The following is a 19,688-nucleotide window of genomic DNA, read 5'->3' on the forward strand; positions in this document are numbered from 1 at the left end:
GTCTTCCAGGAGTAATTTTTGGAGTAAATCTGAAGCCCCTGAATCAGTGAAACATGCTGTAGATTTCCTACCAAACAGATATGAGTCATGCTATAATAGATTAGCTTTCTTACCAATATCAATATACTCTCTTCCAAGGGACACCAGGGACAGGAAAAGGATTTCTCTGTAAAAACTCCTGTAAAAGATGCATAGACATTTAGAGAAGTTCAACACCACCTTACAAGTTTAGCCTATAGCAGGGGTCTCCAACCTTGGCAACTTTAAGACTTGTGGACTTCAACTCCCAGAGTTCCTCAGCTGGCAAAGCTGGTTGAGGAACTCTGGGAGTTGAAGTCTTAAAGTTGTCAAGGTGGGAGGCCCCTGGCCTATAGGAAGGAATTTATGTTAACTTTCAGGTGAATTTCATTAATCAAATAGGCTCTAGCCTTTTTTCAGTAAGAATATTCACATTAGTGACTCTAATTTTAGAATCAGCATGCAAAAATCATCTGAACTCTCTGAAGAAATGCTCTAAAAGTACCCAGATATTAGTATTTTACTGGCAGAATTCTTTAATCTCTATAATTGATTCCTTTGTTTCCATTTGTAGATCTAGAGCATAAACTTTACAATCACTACACACTAATTCTTACATATTCCAAGAGGGTAGGACCAAGAAAAAAAAAAGCATTTAAAACTAATTCCCCACAAAATTAGATTTTCAAGTAATAAAATTGACCTTTTTGTTTCTTATGACTGCTTTGTGCACAAAAACATGTATATAAACACATATATATTTCTCTCTCCTTCCAATGGATACAAATGAGGAAAAACAACAGGATTGAAATGGAATATGCAGAGAACAGGGAGCAAAGGCAGATGTACAAATGAGGCAAGAAATTGTACAGGTATTCTGAAAAGGATTAAAACAAGAGGCCAGCAGGCCATTCCCAGCATAAATAACTCTTCAAGGCATCTTGATTATGGATGCTATACAGTTATATGCACCTCCACTAATTTTACTTCTTTTCGATAGCTATTCTGCTCTTTTCAGGTGTTATATGCCACCTTCACCTATTATAGGTTATCAGGGGGAAAAGACCTGCTTCAAATAAATGCTATTTGCCCAGGTTAACTTGTTATCTCTCGTTATATTTACTTCATACCAAGGAAAGCATCTACATACCACCTAATGTGGTAAAAAAAAGGACCCAATGGACAACTGAATGCTAAACATACTCCTAGGGATGCATGGAACTTTTCAAAGAGTTAATATTCATATCCAAGTGGTGATGCCCTTTACCTTTGCCGTTCCTCCCACTTAACTCTCTGCACAAGGAGATTAATAGGTGTAACAACATCATTGTGCTGAATGTTCAGTTTGATGTTTTCAACTAAAGTGCTTATTGCTTGTTGCTCTTCAGAATTGACGGAGGGCTTCTTTCCTGCAGAATCTAAAAGAGAGAAAATAAAGGGTTTTTTTTTTTAAAAAAAAGTCATGCAACCCAAGAAAATTAAGACCAGCTGCCTGCAATTACTGCAGGTTTGAATCTCGCCAGGCTCAAGGTTGACTCAGCCTTCCATCCTTTCTAAGGTAGGTAAATTGAGGACCCAGTTATGGGGGCAATAAGCTGACTTTGTATAAATATACAAAAGGATGAAGGCTATTGCTTAGCATATTGTAAGCCACCCTGAGTCTCCGGAGAAGGGCGGCATATAAATCAAATTTATAAAAAAAAAAAAAAAAAATGTTGTGCAACAAAGACATGACATATAAGATAAAAGTGGCAGAATTGAGAGATCCGAGATGGACAGAAGAAGAAAAGGGCAAGGAGGGAAAAGAGGAAAGGGAAAAGGGAAAGGGAAAAACTAAACACAGTTTTGTTAACTGGAAGAGTAAAGATGATCTGACATTTAGTAGTCGATACCCAGCACTAGATAGATTATGTATGATAATAGTTGAAGACCTATGCAGCATTTTAAACTTTGCACAATATTTGATGAATGTTGTATTCTGCTGGAAGTCAAATCCATGAGGGTGATTCCCATTGCATTTTTACAGCAGAGCGGATTTGCTTTCTAGGTGCCGCAGCATAACAGCAGCACAGATTTTATCAAAACATGCATATGGTCAAAATCATTTCAATTCGATTTTATGCAATAAAATCAAAGTTTAGTCTCAGTTTTAGAAAAAAAAACAAGTAACAGTAAGAAAATCTTATTTATATGGAAGACTTTCTGTGGAGAACCAAGTTCTTATGCCATCAAAATCCTATTGCACTTATTAAAGTGGAAGCTGTTATGATTGTACTGGCCAAATTCTGATTGGGATTTTTGTGCTTTTTTCCCTGATTCTCAATTCTGAATTCTTCTCAATTCTGGAAAAGTGTACATATTCTTTTTCTTTTAAAAATTAAATGTTGAGCTACGCAGTGTACTTTATATTTGGAATATCTAACACTGCAGAATTGAAAATGTTCTCCGCTCATGAAAAAAACTTTGTCCATCTACTAATTTATGAGTAGGTTTTTTTAGGACATAAAAAAGACATTTTGAATAAAATATCTGAGGGAGATGAGAAGTTAAGAAATACTAAGTAAGTAAGCAAGCAAGTGAGTAAGCACCCTGTTTTCCCCAAAATAAGACATCCCCTGATAATAAGCCCAATCGGGCTTTTGAGCACATGGCAATAAGGCCAAGCGCTTATTTCAGGGTTCAAAAAAATATAAGACAGGGTCTTATTTTCGGGAAAACATAGTAAGTAGGTAAGTAAGTAAGTAAATGAATAGCTGGTTTTTGTCATTTGGAAAAGTTGGCCTCAGATGTGCATAAGTAAATATTTCAGAATTTCTAACAACAGCAAAGATTTTTATCTGGACAAAATTCTCACAAACATTTTACTCACTCTGATTTCTCCAAGATACATATAGTGGATCCCCGGGTTCTTGGTGAAGATTGATGTTGTCCCATAGTAGCTGTATGTACACTAGCTTGCTGTCTTGAGACAAGTTGGTCAGAGGAAGCTAGAATGGAGGAAGCATATTTTTTCTTACCCCTTTACTACAGACTGAAAATCCTGCCAATGTTTAGCAGCACCAAATACACAAATCCTAATTTCATTATTTTTCTACAAAAAGGGAACAGATGCTTGAAAGAGTTTGTATCTTCTGATTTAAATCAAGCAAAATTGAGGAACAGGAAAAGATTTGTTATCAATCTACTGCAAATGAAGGACTCTTTATAAAGCAGATGGGGAAAAGCTTTTGCTTAGATACTTTCATAGAGAACAGTGTCATAGAATAAGAACTCACTTCCTATATAACTGTACTTTTAACCTTAAATGTTAAATAACTAGTTAAAGCTGCTACAATGCATTTTGCTTTTGCTTTGTTCTTATCGGCCTTTATTATTTTTATAAGTAACTGAGGCGGCAAAAAATTATTTATTTATTTATTTGGTTTTTATGTTGGTTTTATTACTTTATAAGCAACTTTATAAGCAAATATATCTAATACTCCTTCCTCCTCCTATTTTCCTCACAACAATCCTGGGAGGCAAGTTAAACCGAGAGAGACAGTGACTGGCCAAAGTCACACAGCTGGCTTTCATGCTTGAAGTGAGAGTAGAGTTCATAGTCTCCTGATTACCTCAACAACTAAAACAAACTGGCTCCTCCAGTGACAGCATGATCAATCCATATCTTCTAACTTACTCTTAATCAAATCTCAAAAGGATTAAGGTGTTATCTCAATATTACAGTTCTCTCTCATTTTAAGTGTTAATGTGAGCATTTACAAGTTTAAGAATTCCAGTCCAGAGTTCATTAATTTTCAGTAAACGAAGAAAATGTAAAGGTCCCTTCTGCTTTATTTCTCTCCCCCCCCCCCAACTGAAACCAATGGGACAAATCTTAATTTTGACCTTTCCATCAATATTTTGAATGGAAAAAGAACATAATTAACCATTTGTTCTGGACAATCCACTTCTGTAAACATATAAACCTCTCCCACAACCCTTGGACTGGATTGCCCTAATGAAGTGTTTCACAATCTCAGCAAGTTAAAAATGTATGGTATGCTGGCTGGGGAATTCTGGGAGTTGTCTGCACATTTTAAATTTACTATAGTTGAGAAATACTGCTCTAGGGTTATGAAGTAGAGTCATTCTTTTTCAGCCAGTGACATGTGTTGAAATTCATCCCATCGACATATTTGACTTCAAAGTGCAAGTGCTTCTCCAGATATATTCATTCAATACTATCAGTAGAGGTGGTCATTTCCAGAATGAACAAAGAGGAAAAGTAATCAGTTTTTAGTTGTTTCTCTTACAAAGGCTTTCCTCCAAATATTAAGGGTCTGCATTTGCTTGTGGTGCCAAAGCGTCACCTACCTGTGTTCCATTGTTGCAGTGTTCAGATGTTAGAATGAGACCGGGCAAGTTACTTGGGAGGTCCAGGCGTCGGAAATACCATACCAAATTCCAAAAAATAATGGGATGCTGATTGATGAATGTTGATGTATGAATTACTTGTTCTCCTTCATTCTCCAACAAAGATTCAAGCTCCTTCCGGAGAACCAATGGGCTCAAATAGGGAACAGATACAGGCAAAGGATTTGTCCTTTTTGCTAAGGGATCCTAAAAAAGCATCAATGATCATTAGTGAGCAAACAATGCTTTATCACTTCTCCCAGCTTCTCTCCCTAATAAAAAAAAAATCTCAATAAACCTCTGAGCTGCATTAACAGGAATGGCATCCATGCAATATTGTAAACATACAAATATCACCATCTTATCCAGTGAGTTACAATACAAAACCCATTTGAGAGAAGAGAGAGCTCTGTTTTCTAAAAGGAATCATATACAAAATCTATGGAAGCTGAACTACAACTGAGGCAGAATAAACAATGGGGGAAGGGGGAAGTCTCTTGCTATCTACCGGTAGTTCCTGTACATATTACCAGGAAAACTTTGGTTACCTACCACTGTCTCTTGTAAACTATTAGGGAGGCTAACTGTTGAAATGCCATGAGATGGTCTTTGCAGGAGATCAATATTTTGCAGTGGGCCACCAACACTGTGACTCCGAGTCAGAGAAGTCCCGCGTTTTGATGAATTATTTGTAACAGGAGGCTTCACGCGTTTGAGATTCTTGTCTTCTTCCTCTACTATACTGATGCTGAAACACAATACAAACAGTCATGAATATTAAAACTAGCAGAACTACAACAAAATATTTCAATGAGCTTCTGGTTCACTAGTCCAGCCAATCAACCATGCCTTCTCTTCCAAGCATTTCTTACCCTGAAATCTGCTCAGAGAGGTGATGGGTATGTGGTGCAGCATTCTATAAGGTCTTTCCTCCCCTTCCAAAAATGTTATATTTTTACAAATCTAATTGTACTGATTCCTTGCGAGTTTCTTAGTATCGTGTTTCCCCGAAAATAAGACCCTGTCTTATATTTTTTTGAACCCTGAAATAAGCCCTTGGCCTTATTGCCATGCGCTCAAAAGCCCGATTGGGCTTATTATCAGGGAATGTCTTATTTTGGGGAAAACAGGTACTACTAAATTTGTGGCTACAGTAATTCAGTTAAGAGCATTATTACATATTTTATATGATGTGATGAATGAAATGAGTTGAACTCTTCATCCTTCCCATACCAACACTTTCTTGGGTCTTGGCATTTCATTCCCAAACAAGGCCTTTTCTACAAAATAGGGAATATGATGCCAGTCCAGTGTCTTATATTTGAAAGAAATCTGTTTTTCAAGTGAACCAATAAATTTCTCCCAAGGATAATGACGCAAGACAATCCCATTTAATTCCTGTCTGTACCTTTGTGTTGCTGGGCTGCTATTTTCCTCACTGATGGTCTGATTGGCACTTGAAGATTCTGAAAAACTGATCAGATCTGTGGTAGGGATGGAGGGAGATTTCGGTTCCAGAGAATCCGTGGTTAATGGAATGTTAGTGCTGTGTAAACTATCACCAGAGGTACTTGGTTTCAAAAGCAAACTGGTAAGGAAAGAAACAGGCAGGAAATATACAATTACAAAAAAGGATACGAATGTGATCAGCATAATTTTGTCCTTTGTAATAGAGACAGGTCCTTGATTTATGACCACAATTGAGCCTAACATTTATGTTGTTCACTGAGACATTTGTTAAGTGAGTTTTGTCGCATTTTACGACTTTTCTTGTCACAGTTGTTAAGTGAATCACCACAGTTGTTAAATTAGTAACAAAGTTGTTAAGTGAATCTGGCTTCCCCCATTGACTTTGCTTGTCAAATGGTCGCAAAAAGTGATCACATGACCACAGGATATTGCAACTGTCATAAATATGCAGTTGCCAAGGATCTGAATTTTGATCACACTACCATGGGAATGCTGCAACTTTTGTAAGTGTGAAAAATGGTCATAAGTCACTTTTTTCAGTGCCACTGTAACTTCGAACAGTCACTAAATGAACTGTTGTAAGTTGAGGACTACCTGTACTTCCTATTATTCCAAATTTATCATGCATATCAATTGTTTTTAATTCCTACATTAAGACTAGAGGACTCAATCGGCATTGCCACTCCAGTTAAAAATGAGACTTATAGACCAATTTGTCAATAGAATCATAACACATAAATACACATTAAGAAGAAGTGAAAACCAAAACTAAAACTCCTTCACCATATAAATAGAAACTTATCTATATCCAGCATGTGATATAAGGACAATTTAACGGGCATATCTAATATTTGTTTGGATGACTACCAAGTTTGCTATTATCTGCAAAGGATGAATTATGAAGGTATCTCAAAACTATTTAGTCGCTACCAAAGTCTACCAACCTTGCAAGGCCACGTAAGTCTTTAAATTCCACATTAAGGAGAGGTAAAAAGGCACTTTTGCAAAATGGACATGTAGAATTCAAATTAGAATCATCTGCAGTCCATCCTGCCATAATTTCTTCATCATAAACCAAGGCACCACAGGCTCGACACTGAGAGCAGCTCGACATTAACACCTATTTTAAAAAACAACAACGTTTCTTTAAAGTCATGAAAACAAACATTTAAAACTACAAGTTGTTTTATTCATTAAGAAGACAAAAAGATCTATATTTAACTGACCAAAAGCATGTCTAGTTTAGCACACTATTTCAAATCTTTTTCTACTTCATACTTCAACAGGCAATTAATGTTTTCAATCTGCAATTATACATATTTGACACAATCTCTCTCACCTCTGGGCACCAGAGATGTGTAAGACTGCAACTCCCATCAACTCATACTAGGACTGAAGATGAATTTCAGCCTAAAGTGCCTGTAAGGCACCTGTCAAAACTTAATAGTGACATGTTAAACCAGTGTATGTATTAACAGTAAATACAGACAGTATATGTGGGTCAGTGGATTGAATGCAAATAATATATGAAAAGGCACAGATACTTTTAAAAACTATTTAAGTAATAATTCATTTCAAAAACAGTACTCTTCAAAGGAAACAGAAATGTTTTAAGGTTTATTATTTTTTAAAATGTTCTGAAAGATAATCTTTATTCAAGATTATAAATTTTACCTCCATTGCACAGTTTTGGAAGATACTGGATAGACTGGTATTGTACGAAGAGCCATGTTCAGATTTATCAGACTCCAAAACTTTCATACCTCGTGAAAATTGATTTTCCCCTGTGTAAAGTAATGTGGAACAATTTAAAAATTATTAAATTACATATAAAAAGATAAGGAAATATTGACATGATTGCAATATTTAACCACAACTCTTATTACTCCATTATTCATCAACAAGCCAGAATTCAGAAGGAAAATCTATAGTGACTAGCTCTATTTAGTAGAACTTTAATTTTCAAAATGGACAGGATGAAAGAACAATTTTTATGCAGTTAGTTGTTTGGGGACAAAGAAAAGGAAAAGGAAAAATTCTATTTACTAAGTAGCAGGTAAGCTTCTTACAATATATTTTTCTCCCACACCATGTTTCCCAAATGCAGAATTTCATAAACAGTTAATAGAAGAAATTTTGGGTATATCCAGGCAACAGTTTTAAAATGTTGGAAAAACCACTCTACTTATAAGGAGAAAAACAGAGCCAGCCATCTTGCTGGAGATGTACTAATCTGGATTTCTGCATGAAGAAGGATAGACTTAATGAGCAATTCAAAGTTTATGGTACCTGTAGGATAGTGTGGCTTCCCTAAGTCTCCACTGCTGTTGCTGCTTCCAAGACTTGTGGTGCTCTGCGCAAGTTCACTGGTAACCAGTCCTGGGATTCCTATTTTTGGCGACTGACAGACACCTAATATATGATCTTCAAAGCCAACAGGAAAGGTAAAATCAGGATGGCTGGTTTCCTCCTTCGATTAAAAGGTAAAAGATAAATTCAGAATCTTACACTAATGTAAAATGTTCACTATTTAGTTATTATTATTGAAAATGCAAGGGCCAAGGTCCTGACATTTCAGAAGTGTGTGTGATTTGCTTTCTTGTTTAATGTGTTTGTAATGTATCTCTCGAAAGACAAAGAATAACTGGTTGAAGAAACTTCTGAAATGGATTAAGAGGGAAATTAAAGCCTGAGAGAAGAAACCAATAAAATATCTTTGATAGGTAAAGAACAGAATAATACCTAATGCTTTTCAGGCCACTGAGATTGGGTGATTTCACAGTGTATATAGGAGATAAAAAAACTCCCCCAAAGAACAATGATATTATTAATAATGATGATGCAAATATTTTGCAGAAGTATCATTATCTTTAAGTGCCACAAATATGATAAAAGAGACAAGTACTTCAAATAGATATTTCTAACTAGTCTTTCTTTTTTGCAAGAAATATCTTAAATTCATAGTGGTTTTCCTTTTTACTAATAATAAAAAAAATCCATGGGACCTCATATGAGATTATATGAATTTTAGTAATTTTATTGTTCCAAAATAAAGGTTAGTGAATGCTATTGCAAATATGGTTATCATTTTGCCCCCGCCATAACACATGGAATGGAATTTAAAGAGAAATCCTGCTTTTCAAATTCCTCAGTCTCAAAATAAAATTAACTTAGGAAGTTGCAGGCAAACGAAGAGAAAATTTGAAGGCAGCATGAAAGCCTCAATGGGGCGAATGCAGCCTATGAATTGCCTCCTATCTGCATTAAGAAAACATAGATTATAACAGGAAAACAAAATGCATGCTTCAGGTAAGAACAGTATAACCAATTTGTGTTCTGTGTTACAATATTATGGATGACATGGGTGAAATTCAACTATGTTAATCTGATTAACACTGTTTTTCTGGAATGAATTCTTCCTCCCTTTTTTAATCCAAAGAAACGTGATCTAAAAGTTTGACCCAAACATTTGTGTCACTTTCTAAAATAGTGTCAGAGCAAAAGGGAAATAATTTATAGGAGTAACATTTATTAATGTAAGTAAGACCTCACTGATCTCTGACATATTAAGATAAAGTCTATGGTGTGAAGATTACTTGATACAACTGAACTATCTAAACACTTACATAGGTGGGCAAAAAACAAAGAGGAAAAAATGCACATCATTTACCTCATCATCTGAATAACTATATGCTGATGACACTGCTCCCCACATCTTGCTGGCGACATTAGCTGCTTGTTTCATGCCAGATTTCAAGACCTGTATTTTAGGCCCAGATAATATGTGGTCTAGCTTCAGCCCCGACAGAGAGGTGACAACTGCACCCAATGAAGCCTGAGGAGAACGACCCAGACCTGTTAAAGAAATTGACCGTTCTTTTTGGGTGCGCGAAAGAGCCAGTTGCTTTGGCCTTCCAGTAAAGGTTTTGGACCTGGAGAAAGATGGACTTTTATGATTAACATTTTGAGTCTGTGGTGGTGGGGGCAGGGGTGGGGGAATGGAATCCAAGCTTGATCTTCTCTCAAAACTGGGCCCTAATGAATTAGGGGAATCCTCTTCCCGATTGCTCTCTTTCCTGTGTAATTCCATACTGGAAGATTTGCTGCCCAAGGGACTTTTTAAATTCATGTAGCTTTCAATTTCCTCAGCCAGATTCCGTGCTACAACTGGTGACATGATCTTTTCTTCTGGCTCGGCAGGTTTGGTGGCTTTTGTTTCCGTGGCCAGCAAAGATAAAGGATCCAAACCCATCTGAACATCTTCCCTTTCAATTGGTTTGGCTACACCATAAAAACTATTCCTTTTGTTTGTTGTCTCTTTGGGTTCTTCTTGCTCAGTTTTAGACTGAAGGGTATCAGGAGGTCTGGGGCTACTGCACTCCGATTCAACTGTGCTGTCACTAAGTCCGTTTTTCAATTGATCTTCAGGTTCTTCCACAACAGGTGAAGATTTAGCCCCTACTTCCCATGTATTTTCTTCTGCATGAGTTCTGGCACTTTCTGACCCAAAGAAGAACTGTATGCCACCGGCATCATCAAAAGTATAAGATTTATTCATATGGGGTGGAGAGGTTTTGGCCCCCGATAAAGCAGCGGTGAGGATCTTTGCATCTGCTCCCATCATTATTGCAAGATCACTGGAGTTAGAGTCTAAGCTGTTCTTCTTCAGCAGCATATCTGCTCTGCTTTCAGTACTGAAACTGCAACTCCTTTCAGAAAAATGTTTTTGCCTTTTCTTCCCTTTTTCACTTGCTCTTTTGGGAGAAGTGTTACAATCAAACACTGAATCCTCAATAGAATCCTGAACGATGAACAGTGGACTGCATGTAGTTCCTTAAATAAAAATATACAGGTCAGTGTTAAAATAATATCTCATATGAAGCACTTTTTTTAAAAAAAATATATATCTATTAGAGAAAACATGGAAAAAGGATGTCTTGGCAATCAAAATCACCATATAGAAATGCTGTGCTACATCTTTAGTTATATTTATTACAGGTTTTAAAATACATGTTTAAATTGGCCAATTTAGAGTCTTCCACACTATAAGAATTCTGGTGCCTGAGACTAACTCATTTTAAGTGACTATTGAAAATTTGTTTCTTCTTTTAGGAATTTGCTGGGTAACAGATCATTAAAATTAACTCAGTGTTAATTTTTTTTGTTTTATGGGACTCTATTTTTGTGGTTGTTTTGGAATTGTTTTTTCTGCTTCTGTTTTTGAACACCAGGAGGTATTTTAGAGGTAGCACGGTATCAAAACAAAATTGTTACTTTGGAAGGAAAAACAGTTGCATGGAGTCCTGCTTGAGACTGGATAAAAACTTTTCTTTAAAATAAATGGCCAGCTGAAACCAAGATTGTCAAAATAAATCTAATATAACATATTAAATAGCTCTGACAGAAATATTTAATACTAAAATATTTATAGTACATTTCAAAATAATATATCACTGATACAGAATTTGAATGGTCTTTTAAATGGGTGGGGATTCTATATTTGTATATTTTAAGGGAACTTTCTGTGTCCCTTAAACATTTTAAAATAGCAATTTTTGGAATACATACATGTTTATCAAGAATAATTCTCTCAAATACCACAATTATATAATTGCTGTTGTACATCCAAAATTTTGCCACGAGGACACACTAAAAAAGATTCACAGCAGTAAATCCTTACTCCCTGGCATAAAAGATCCGCTGGGTTTCAGTCAACCAGTTATGCTTTTCTTTGTTACACTTTCTAAAAGAATGGTAGCAAAATATGTGGAAAAGAGGACAAGACTCTGCCTGTCTACCCACTGGCAGGATAACTCTCTGAAAACTGAACAGAATGAAAGGAAATTTGGTAAGATAGGAGAAGCTGACCAAAAAAACCCCACCCAGACGACAGAATGTGGCTAGAGGTTACAGAGAAAAAAATTCCAGGAAAAAATCTCGCAATGTATCTATTCTTCAGGGAGAGGCAACTGAGTAATCATCTGGAATACTACCAAGGCCTCTCTGTCATATGACCCAAAGTGAAAGTTATGCAGCCTACTCTGTGCTTCCCAGGGCATAAATACTCAGAAATGTACACACAGATATGTTAAAAGCAGAACAAAACCAGAATCACAGAGATAGCAAAAGGGCCATGCTCTAATTAGACTATTTCATGTATGCACAAATACATACAGAAGGAATATACACCCTGTTTTCCCGATAATAAGACCCAACCGGAAAATAAGCCCTAGCATTTTTCAGGATGCTCGTAATGTAAACCCTACCCCCAAAACAAGCCCTAGTTAAGATTGTCAGCCAGATGGGCACATATAATACTGTATTTCCCCGAAAATAAGACCTAACTAGAAAATAAGCCCCAATGGAGCAAAAATTAATATAAGACTTGGTGTTATTTTCAGGGAAACATGGGTATGATCTAATCAGAGAAAAGACATTATTTGCTTCTCTGTGTATATATAATATGTGAACACATGATGGAGGATCTGATCACACACAGACACATGGAGAAACAAAACATGCCTCTTCTCTGATTAGACCCTTACAAGTACACAACCAATATTTAATCACACCTCCTGGGGAGAACATGAATGTGCACATAGATGCTACACATAATTCCGTTACACAGAAGAAAACCGAAACACCTCGTATAACTCAACATTTCATGATTACAGCCAAACACCAAACATGCCTTGTCCTTATGAAGCAGACAATGATCATTCTTGATTTTTTTTAAAAAAAGTGTTATTTTTTATAAATCTTGGTCATGAAGTCAGCCAAAAAGATGGTCATTAAGTCAATCATGAAGCCAGCTAGCAAGTGGAAGACACAAGGATTGTTTCCAAATATTAATTATTGAGTTTATCTCCTATCTTGATAATTTTGTGGCCACTCCTTGGAAATAGTATGGATATAGTTTGCCATTCCCTTCTTCCAAAACGTTTTTCAACCTTACAAACTAAACTACCAATCTCCCAAACCAAGGCTGATCTTTATTAGCTTCATAGCCTAAACATGATTAACCAGATGCTGCCATTGCTAGCCTCTATTGGGGGAATGGCACACAGACTGTTGATTTCCTTCATCGGAACCTTTTAAAAAAATTATTAATGTTAAGAATTAGCAAGGCACATTTGAAGAAACTAAATCAAGTTTAATTTGGTACCGATATTTACTGAATTAGTAAGAAAAACAGATAAAAATGTTAGAGGTTTTAACACACATGTATCAAATGAGCCTCATTTAATTTTTATGAAGTTTATAAAACTATTGGGAATCATATAGCCCTTGCAATTTAAACTTAGGATAAATATATATAAAGCGTGAGATTACATTTAGTAAGAGAAAAATCATAATCAGCATCATCAATTAAATGAATACCACAGTCCTTAGATCAGGTATTTTCTATTATTTGGGTTTTAATCAAGAGCCTAAATAATGGAAAATACCTAATCTAAGGACTGTGGTATTAATTTAATTGATGATGCTGACGATGATTTTTCATGGAAGTATCACTATATGTAAGACAGTGGTTCTCAACCTTTTCTTCGCCACTTACCCCCTTTAAATTCCTTTTGTGGCCACAGACTACCAAGACATAACTCAAGATTTAAATCATAATAACATTACTTCAAGCCTTCGCCGACCCCCTGTGACTGCATTGCAGTCCCCCCAGGGGTCCATGGACCACAGGTTGAGAACCACTGATGTGGGAAGTTCCACACAGCAAGGTGGTTGTTAATTATTACTGAATGATTTTTTCACATAATAAATTTATTCTCTTGGACAAGTCAAGCACAGCATCAATGATTTCTAATTTTATTTCTAATAAGCCAAATATATTGATTAGCTTACCACCGCTGCTTTTCGTGCCAGAACGAACAAACATACCAGAAGGAATCTTCACAATACTACCTGAGGAATGCAAAGGCACTTCCACAGGGGTTTGAGATTCTATATTAGAGTGCTGTTTTTCTGCAGATTCATTGGTGCCAGAAAAATCTTTAGAAGAGAGAGAGAGAGAGTTGATTTCTATGCTACTGAAAGTAGAGAGAAAAATGAATACCATATCTAATAGCAAGTACCTAACTAGCATTTCCCTGAACTTCCAGTCAGCATGTTTTTTCCAGTAAATCTGGGAAGAGTCTAAGTTGTGTCCCAAAAAGTACAACCAAGACAATCCTTTTACAACACATTTATTTTTATATGCAGCTTTATCCCCCCCCCCATCAATAAAACAGCCATCCATATTATAACAAAGTATTTAGAATGGAGAACAAAATCTTGAATAGGGGGGAAATTGTAGTAGAGTTAGAATTTCTTAAATGTTAGGGTTGGCAGATTATCCCCAAAAGTACTTTAAAAACCAGATTGTATCTGTATTTTTGGAACCTTCTTTTCAGGTGTTTTTTTTTTTTTAATTTGATTTATATGCCGCCCGTCTCCGGAGACTCAGGGCAGCTTATAATGCGTTAAGCAATAGTTAAGTTCTTTTCAGCTGTAGTCTCCATCTATGGAATATTTTCTAAAGAAATGTTCACCTGATCTTCTGTTCTGTTTAATATCACTTTGAAGATTCTTTTTATTTTCTAAGCAATTTAAGAAGCATGTATTCATTTTAGAACTGGAAAGTTTATGCTAAATTTATTGCCAATATTAATTCTGCTTGATTTTTATCATTCTTAGTGTGCTTTTTTATTGTTCTTATACTGCTTTCCTTTTCTTTTTACTTATTTAATGTCTTTCAACTCACTGCAGACCACCCAGCCAATCCTTCTTTTGAGCGATGTACAAGCACAATCAATAAAGATAATCCTCTTTAAAAGTGACATTCCAGAATGTAAATTCTGCCATTAGATCCCAATTAAACTTAAAATCATGGAAACACTAAGTTGGAAAGTGACATTTAAGCTATCAAGGCCAATTCTTGCTTAGTGCGGGAATCCAAATTCAACTCCAAGCTATCCACATAGATGGCTGTCCAACCTCTGCTTAAAACACATCTAATAAAGATTAGCCCCAATCATCTTGGTTGCTCTTCTCTGAATCTTTTCCACTCTGAATCCTTAAAATACAACTCCAGAACTAAACAGAATAGTGGAAATGGAAATATTTCTTCCCAAGATTTAGAAACTATATTCTGTGGATATAACCTATAATTGCAGCTGCCTTTTTTTACAGCTACAGTACATTATACTTGTTGATTCATACAGGTAGTCCTTGACTTACGACCACAATTGAGCCCAAAATTTCTGTTACTAAGCAAGGCAGATGTTAAGTGAGTTTTGCCCCATTTTATGATTCTTCTTGACACAATTGTTAAATGAACCATGGCAGTTGTTAAATTAGTAACACAGTTGTTAAGTGAATCTGGTCTCTCCATTGACTTTGCTTTTCAGGAGGTCACAAAAGTTGATCACATGACCCACAGGGACACTGCAACCATCATAGATATGAGCCAGTTGCCAAGCTTCTGGATTCTGATCACATGGCCATGTGAATGCTGCAATGTTCGTAAGTGTGAAAAACAATTTTAAGTTGTTTTTTTTCAGTGAAGTCATAATTTTGAACGGTCACTAAACGAATGTAAGTTGAGGACTACCTGTGTTTATTTAGTAATCAACTAACTAGATCTTTTGCAAAGTGCTATAATCAAAACAGATAAAACCAATTCTAAATAAGTCCAATTTAGAAAGCCTATTTTAAAAGAAAAATTATCCCATCCATCTAACGCACCTTCAATTAAGTCTTCAACTTTTGCAGCAAGATCTTTTTCTCTAAGCACATCTGTTGAATGAAGGTGGTCCCCGTCATCCTTTATAAGTTCATCTTTGGAACCGTAGCCTTGATCTGACTGACCTCCTGTGGGGGAGGAGAAGGGGGGGAGAAACAAGACTTGACCATTTGCTTTTCTCTCTCAGAACATAATATTTTAATTACAAGAAATGTGTGTTGCAATGTTTTATTTTAAAAACAAAATTATTAACAAAGCGTATCTGAAATTCGGTGAAGAAAGAACAGCAGCAGAAGGGGCAGTGAAAGGCATGTTTGAGATCTAACTTGCAGAGTCTATTATTATAGGTGAACATTAATAGAAGGTGATATGGGTAACCCAAAATAGAGAAACAGGAATCACCTTCGTTTCCGTTCATTTCATCAAATACAATCAAATGACTCTCAGGGTTGACCAGATTTTTTTTTTTTTTTTTTTAAAGTCTTAAAAATATCTGTGGTAAAATCAGCATAAAATCAAAACAGTGCAATAGTAACAGTAACTCATGAATAAAACAACTAAAAAAAAAAGCAGAAATGGACCAATATAGTTAGGGTGCTCTAGAACAGTTCAAGGAGGACGCCAGCCTCATTTCCACAGGAAGGCCGTTCTACAGGACCAGCACTACTAATATGAAGCCTCAGATCCCTTTATCTCCTTTAAGTGAGGCACTAACAGCAGTTTCTCCCTATATGACTGAATAAGCCAGGTTCATCCTGGTTGGGGCATGTGGTGCTATAGGTACCCAGGTGCCAAAGCAAAAAGTTTTATAACTCCTTATAAATCAGCCGTTATAATGGCACATATCAAGGACTTTATTAATCCCTTTGCATCTCTTCCCTCTGAGGTAAAACGATTTCATTGCTGTTGTTTACTTGTTTATATGCATATCTAAATTCATATTCCCCCTGTATTAATCTCGCCTGAGCTCTACTAATCTGGTATAAGCCCTACTCTCCTTGGCTACAGAATTTAGCTCTGCTAGTGCTACCTTCATAACCTCAAAAGTGGTGTTTTTCTTAATTCTAATACCGTTTCCCCCAAAATAAGACATCCCCTGATAATAAGCCCAGTCAGGCTTTTGAGCACATAGCAATAAGGCCAAGTGCTTATTTCAGGGTTCAAAAAAATATAAGACAGGGTCTTATTTTCAGGGAAACGTGGTACAGCCTTTCCCAACCAAGTGGCTTCTAGATTAAGTGTGACTTAATCTGTCCCATAATTCATCAATAATACCAATGTATTCAGAGGTTAAAAAAAAATGCTGGGATTTGAGGCTGAAATTCGTATATAACCAGTTTGAAAAACACTGATTTTAAATTTATGTTTTTGAAACCTGTCAACTTTAAGGTGTAGAACTTCAATTCTCAGAATTCTCCAGCCGGCATGCAAAGTTGCCAAGTTTGGGGGGAGGGAGGGAAATACTGTCCTAAATGGTGGCACACTGTCTCCATACTCCTCTAGTTACATGGCCAGAGATAAAAAGGCTTGCAACTTGAACAAGAGTCAAATCCCAGACTGAAGAAGCACAGCATCTTTTCTATTGAATAATAAATGGAAGGAGCAAAATTCCATCAATTAGTGAAAGCTGAGGTATATGCTATGTGTGGGTGGGTGTTTCCAAAGTAACTTGCTATTATTTAAAATAGCAGGTTGAAAAGTCAGCCACTGTTTTTTATATTGATTTACATTAATTCATGGGAAAATTACCTGCAGGGTTTAACATTCAACAGCAGAATTAATGCACATCTGCCTCCAAGGATTCGCACCACACAAGTCTGCACCCCACACCATGACAGCCAAGGACAAATGCAGCACCAAGAGACAGCACAGAGCAAGAAGCAGAGCAACAAGGATCAGAGAGAAGGAATATTTAGTTATCTACTACTAGACAAATACAAGAAGCCATCTACGCAAAACAGAGACAGACTAAAATTGTTTTAAAAAGAAGGAAGTCAGAAAGTTTAGTAGAGAAAACTGAGGAACGGGACAACATTTAGATTTACACCTAAGAGCAGGATTTTAAAAATATGATTATCTTTGTTTCATTTAAAATATGTAACTTACAGCTAAGTGACAGTCAGGAAACTCTTTTCAGAAAGATTCAGCTATCTGCACTTTAAAAACCCTTTACAAACTTATCTTTAATCACCAAATGTGGGCTATATATAGAATACTCCCCACCTAATACAAGTTACTGTGAAATTTTTCTGAAACACAGTGTTCCATGCTTAGCATAAAGTGATCCCAGTGTACTCCTTTGCCCTCATAAAAACTTTACCCAAGTTCAAATAAATGTATTTGGGATACAGCACAATCCCCAGGAAGATATACGGTATATTAGAAATAAAGAGCACCAGTTGCAGCACTCTATCAGTGCCTCCTTCACTCAAACATGTATTTTCCAGGATCACATAATTCTATCAGGATTTAGTTCACTGCATGTCCTCACATATATTCACCTGTGCTGAAAGGCCAAAAAAGTTGCAGGCTGAATAAACATAAAAGTTCAAGTTGGTATAAAACCACAATTCTTTACACTGAACTAATACTATCATTTTCCACTTGCCTCTTCCTCTTCTGCTGATTAGCTATTTTTCTCTTAAACGAGAGAGAGAGAGAAACAGAGGGAAAAAAAGCTACCTACAACAGTTGCACAAGCTAAGCGTGTACATCCAACTTGTGATCTATACATGCAATCTGCTTCCTGGTGAAGTAATCTGGACCACAGTTTGGATTCTGCTATTCATGGGATTGGCAGGGAGCAGAAAACATTTATCTTTTCCTCTTTCTATAACACACAATCTTTGTAATAGAAACATATTAATGCCAGCAGCATACAGTATTAGAAAGACAATGCATAGTTAGTGAACCCCAACAGATCTAATACCTGTGCTAGAGTGATTATCAATGGAATCAAGCCTGACTAAGTCTCTGACGAAGAGTGTGTGCTCCCCACTGTTAGCATCATTAGAACTATCCACACTACCATGGCTCACCGTGTCCCCATCACTTCCACCTGGGATCTTCTGTGAAGCTGAGGACAGGAACAATAATATATTAATTAAAAAAAACAAACAGCAGCAGTATTGTAATCTACAATATAGCTGAAGGATTGACTCAAGACCTTTTTTGGCAAATGAAGACCAATTCACCCAAATCAATGTGCTTATTGCAGGTTATTTTGGGGGATCCAAAGCCCAAATCCTCACATCCCCTTCCTTTCAGTGATATCTTAAAGCTCCTGCTTCACAGTACAGCTATTTAAGACATATTGAAAACAGCACATAACCCCACACGCATTGCAGTACCCCATTTGATACTCTGCACTTATACTTTAATTGTGCCTGTTTCCTCACATGCAATCACATCACCGCATAATAAGAATTTATGACTAATCTAAAGCAGCAGGATTTATATTTTGTCTATGGCAGTTAAGGATTGTGACATTACCTGGTACTGAAGCAACCTGTGAAGTCTGTGTAGACTTTTTGAGACATTGCTTTAATTGTGCCATACTGTGTACCACATTTCGCAATTTTGTCCAAAGAAATATACCGCTACGATTACTGCTAGGCCAGGGATTCTCCAAAACTGCCTGAAAGAGTGAAATTACTAAGAAAAATATTTCCAAAAAGTCAACATACAGTACTTGACATCTGTATAATCCATGCCCTGTAATCTCAGTCAGATAAAATTATATCACTGCTATGCAACGGTGATAAGGAAGGAAGTTATATATAAATTTTCTTTATATAGTATTTACTAATTCTTTGCTTACCTTATTGTAGTAGCCATAAGTAATTGCGTTTGGTTCTATGCCAGAATTTTTCATCTCAAAGAGAATCCGCACAGCCAGAACAGGATGGCCCCAAAGTCCACAGAGCAGCATTAAAACTCTATAACACACCTGAAAAATATTGAAAAGAGTATAGATGTTATAGATAGTAAAGCATCAAGTGTGACTATTCTTACAATATAAGTTTCTCTTGGCAGGTATCATCAATCAGCAGAGGGAAACTAGTTTAAAGCAGAG

General features: G+C 36.3%; 1 protein-coding gene across 1 annotated transcript in view; it reads right to left on the minus strand.

Moving 5' to 3' along the window:
• The window catches only part of DENND4C (DENN domain containing 4C), a 70,904-nt gene that overhangs the window by 2,429 nt on the left and 48,787 nt on the right, over window positions 1-19,688 (minus strand). Inside the window, exons 18-32 of the mRNA XM_070938583.1 lie at window positions 19,434-19,562; window positions 19,106-19,250; window positions 18,543-18,689; window positions 15,616-15,741; window positions 13,735-13,881; window positions 9,551-10,713; window positions 8,170-8,350; window positions 7,555-7,664; window positions 6,825-7,000; window positions 5,819-5,998; window positions 4,963-5,158; window positions 4,372-4,617; window positions 2,888-3,005; window positions 1,286-1,436; window positions 114-178 (exon numbers count right to left, since the gene is read on the minus strand). Of these exons, the coding sequence (XP_070794684.1) occupies window positions 114-178; window positions 1,286-1,436; window positions 2,888-3,005; window positions 4,372-4,617; window positions 4,963-5,158; window positions 5,819-5,998; window positions 6,825-7,000; window positions 7,555-7,664; window positions 8,170-8,350; window positions 9,551-10,713; window positions 13,735-13,881; window positions 15,616-15,741; window positions 18,543-18,689; window positions 19,106-19,250; window positions 19,434-19,562 (3,280 nt within the window). The remainder of the gene's footprint in view (window positions 1-113; window positions 179-1,285; window positions 1,437-2,887; window positions 3,006-4,371; window positions 4,618-4,962; window positions 5,159-5,818; window positions 5,999-6,824; window positions 7,001-7,554; window positions 7,665-8,169; window positions 8,351-9,550; window positions 10,714-13,734; window positions 13,882-15,615; window positions 15,742-18,542; window positions 18,690-19,105; window positions 19,251-19,433; window positions 19,563-19,688) is intronic.

This window comes from Pituophis catenifer, unplaced genomic scaffold, assembly GCF_029215685.1.
Source record: "Pituophis catenifer annectens isolate HBS135680 unplaced genomic scaffold, rPitCat1.0.hap2 SCAF_2, whole genome shotgun sequence".
NCBI lineage: Eukaryota > Metazoa > Chordata > Lepidosauria > Squamata > Colubridae > Pituophis > Pituophis catenifer.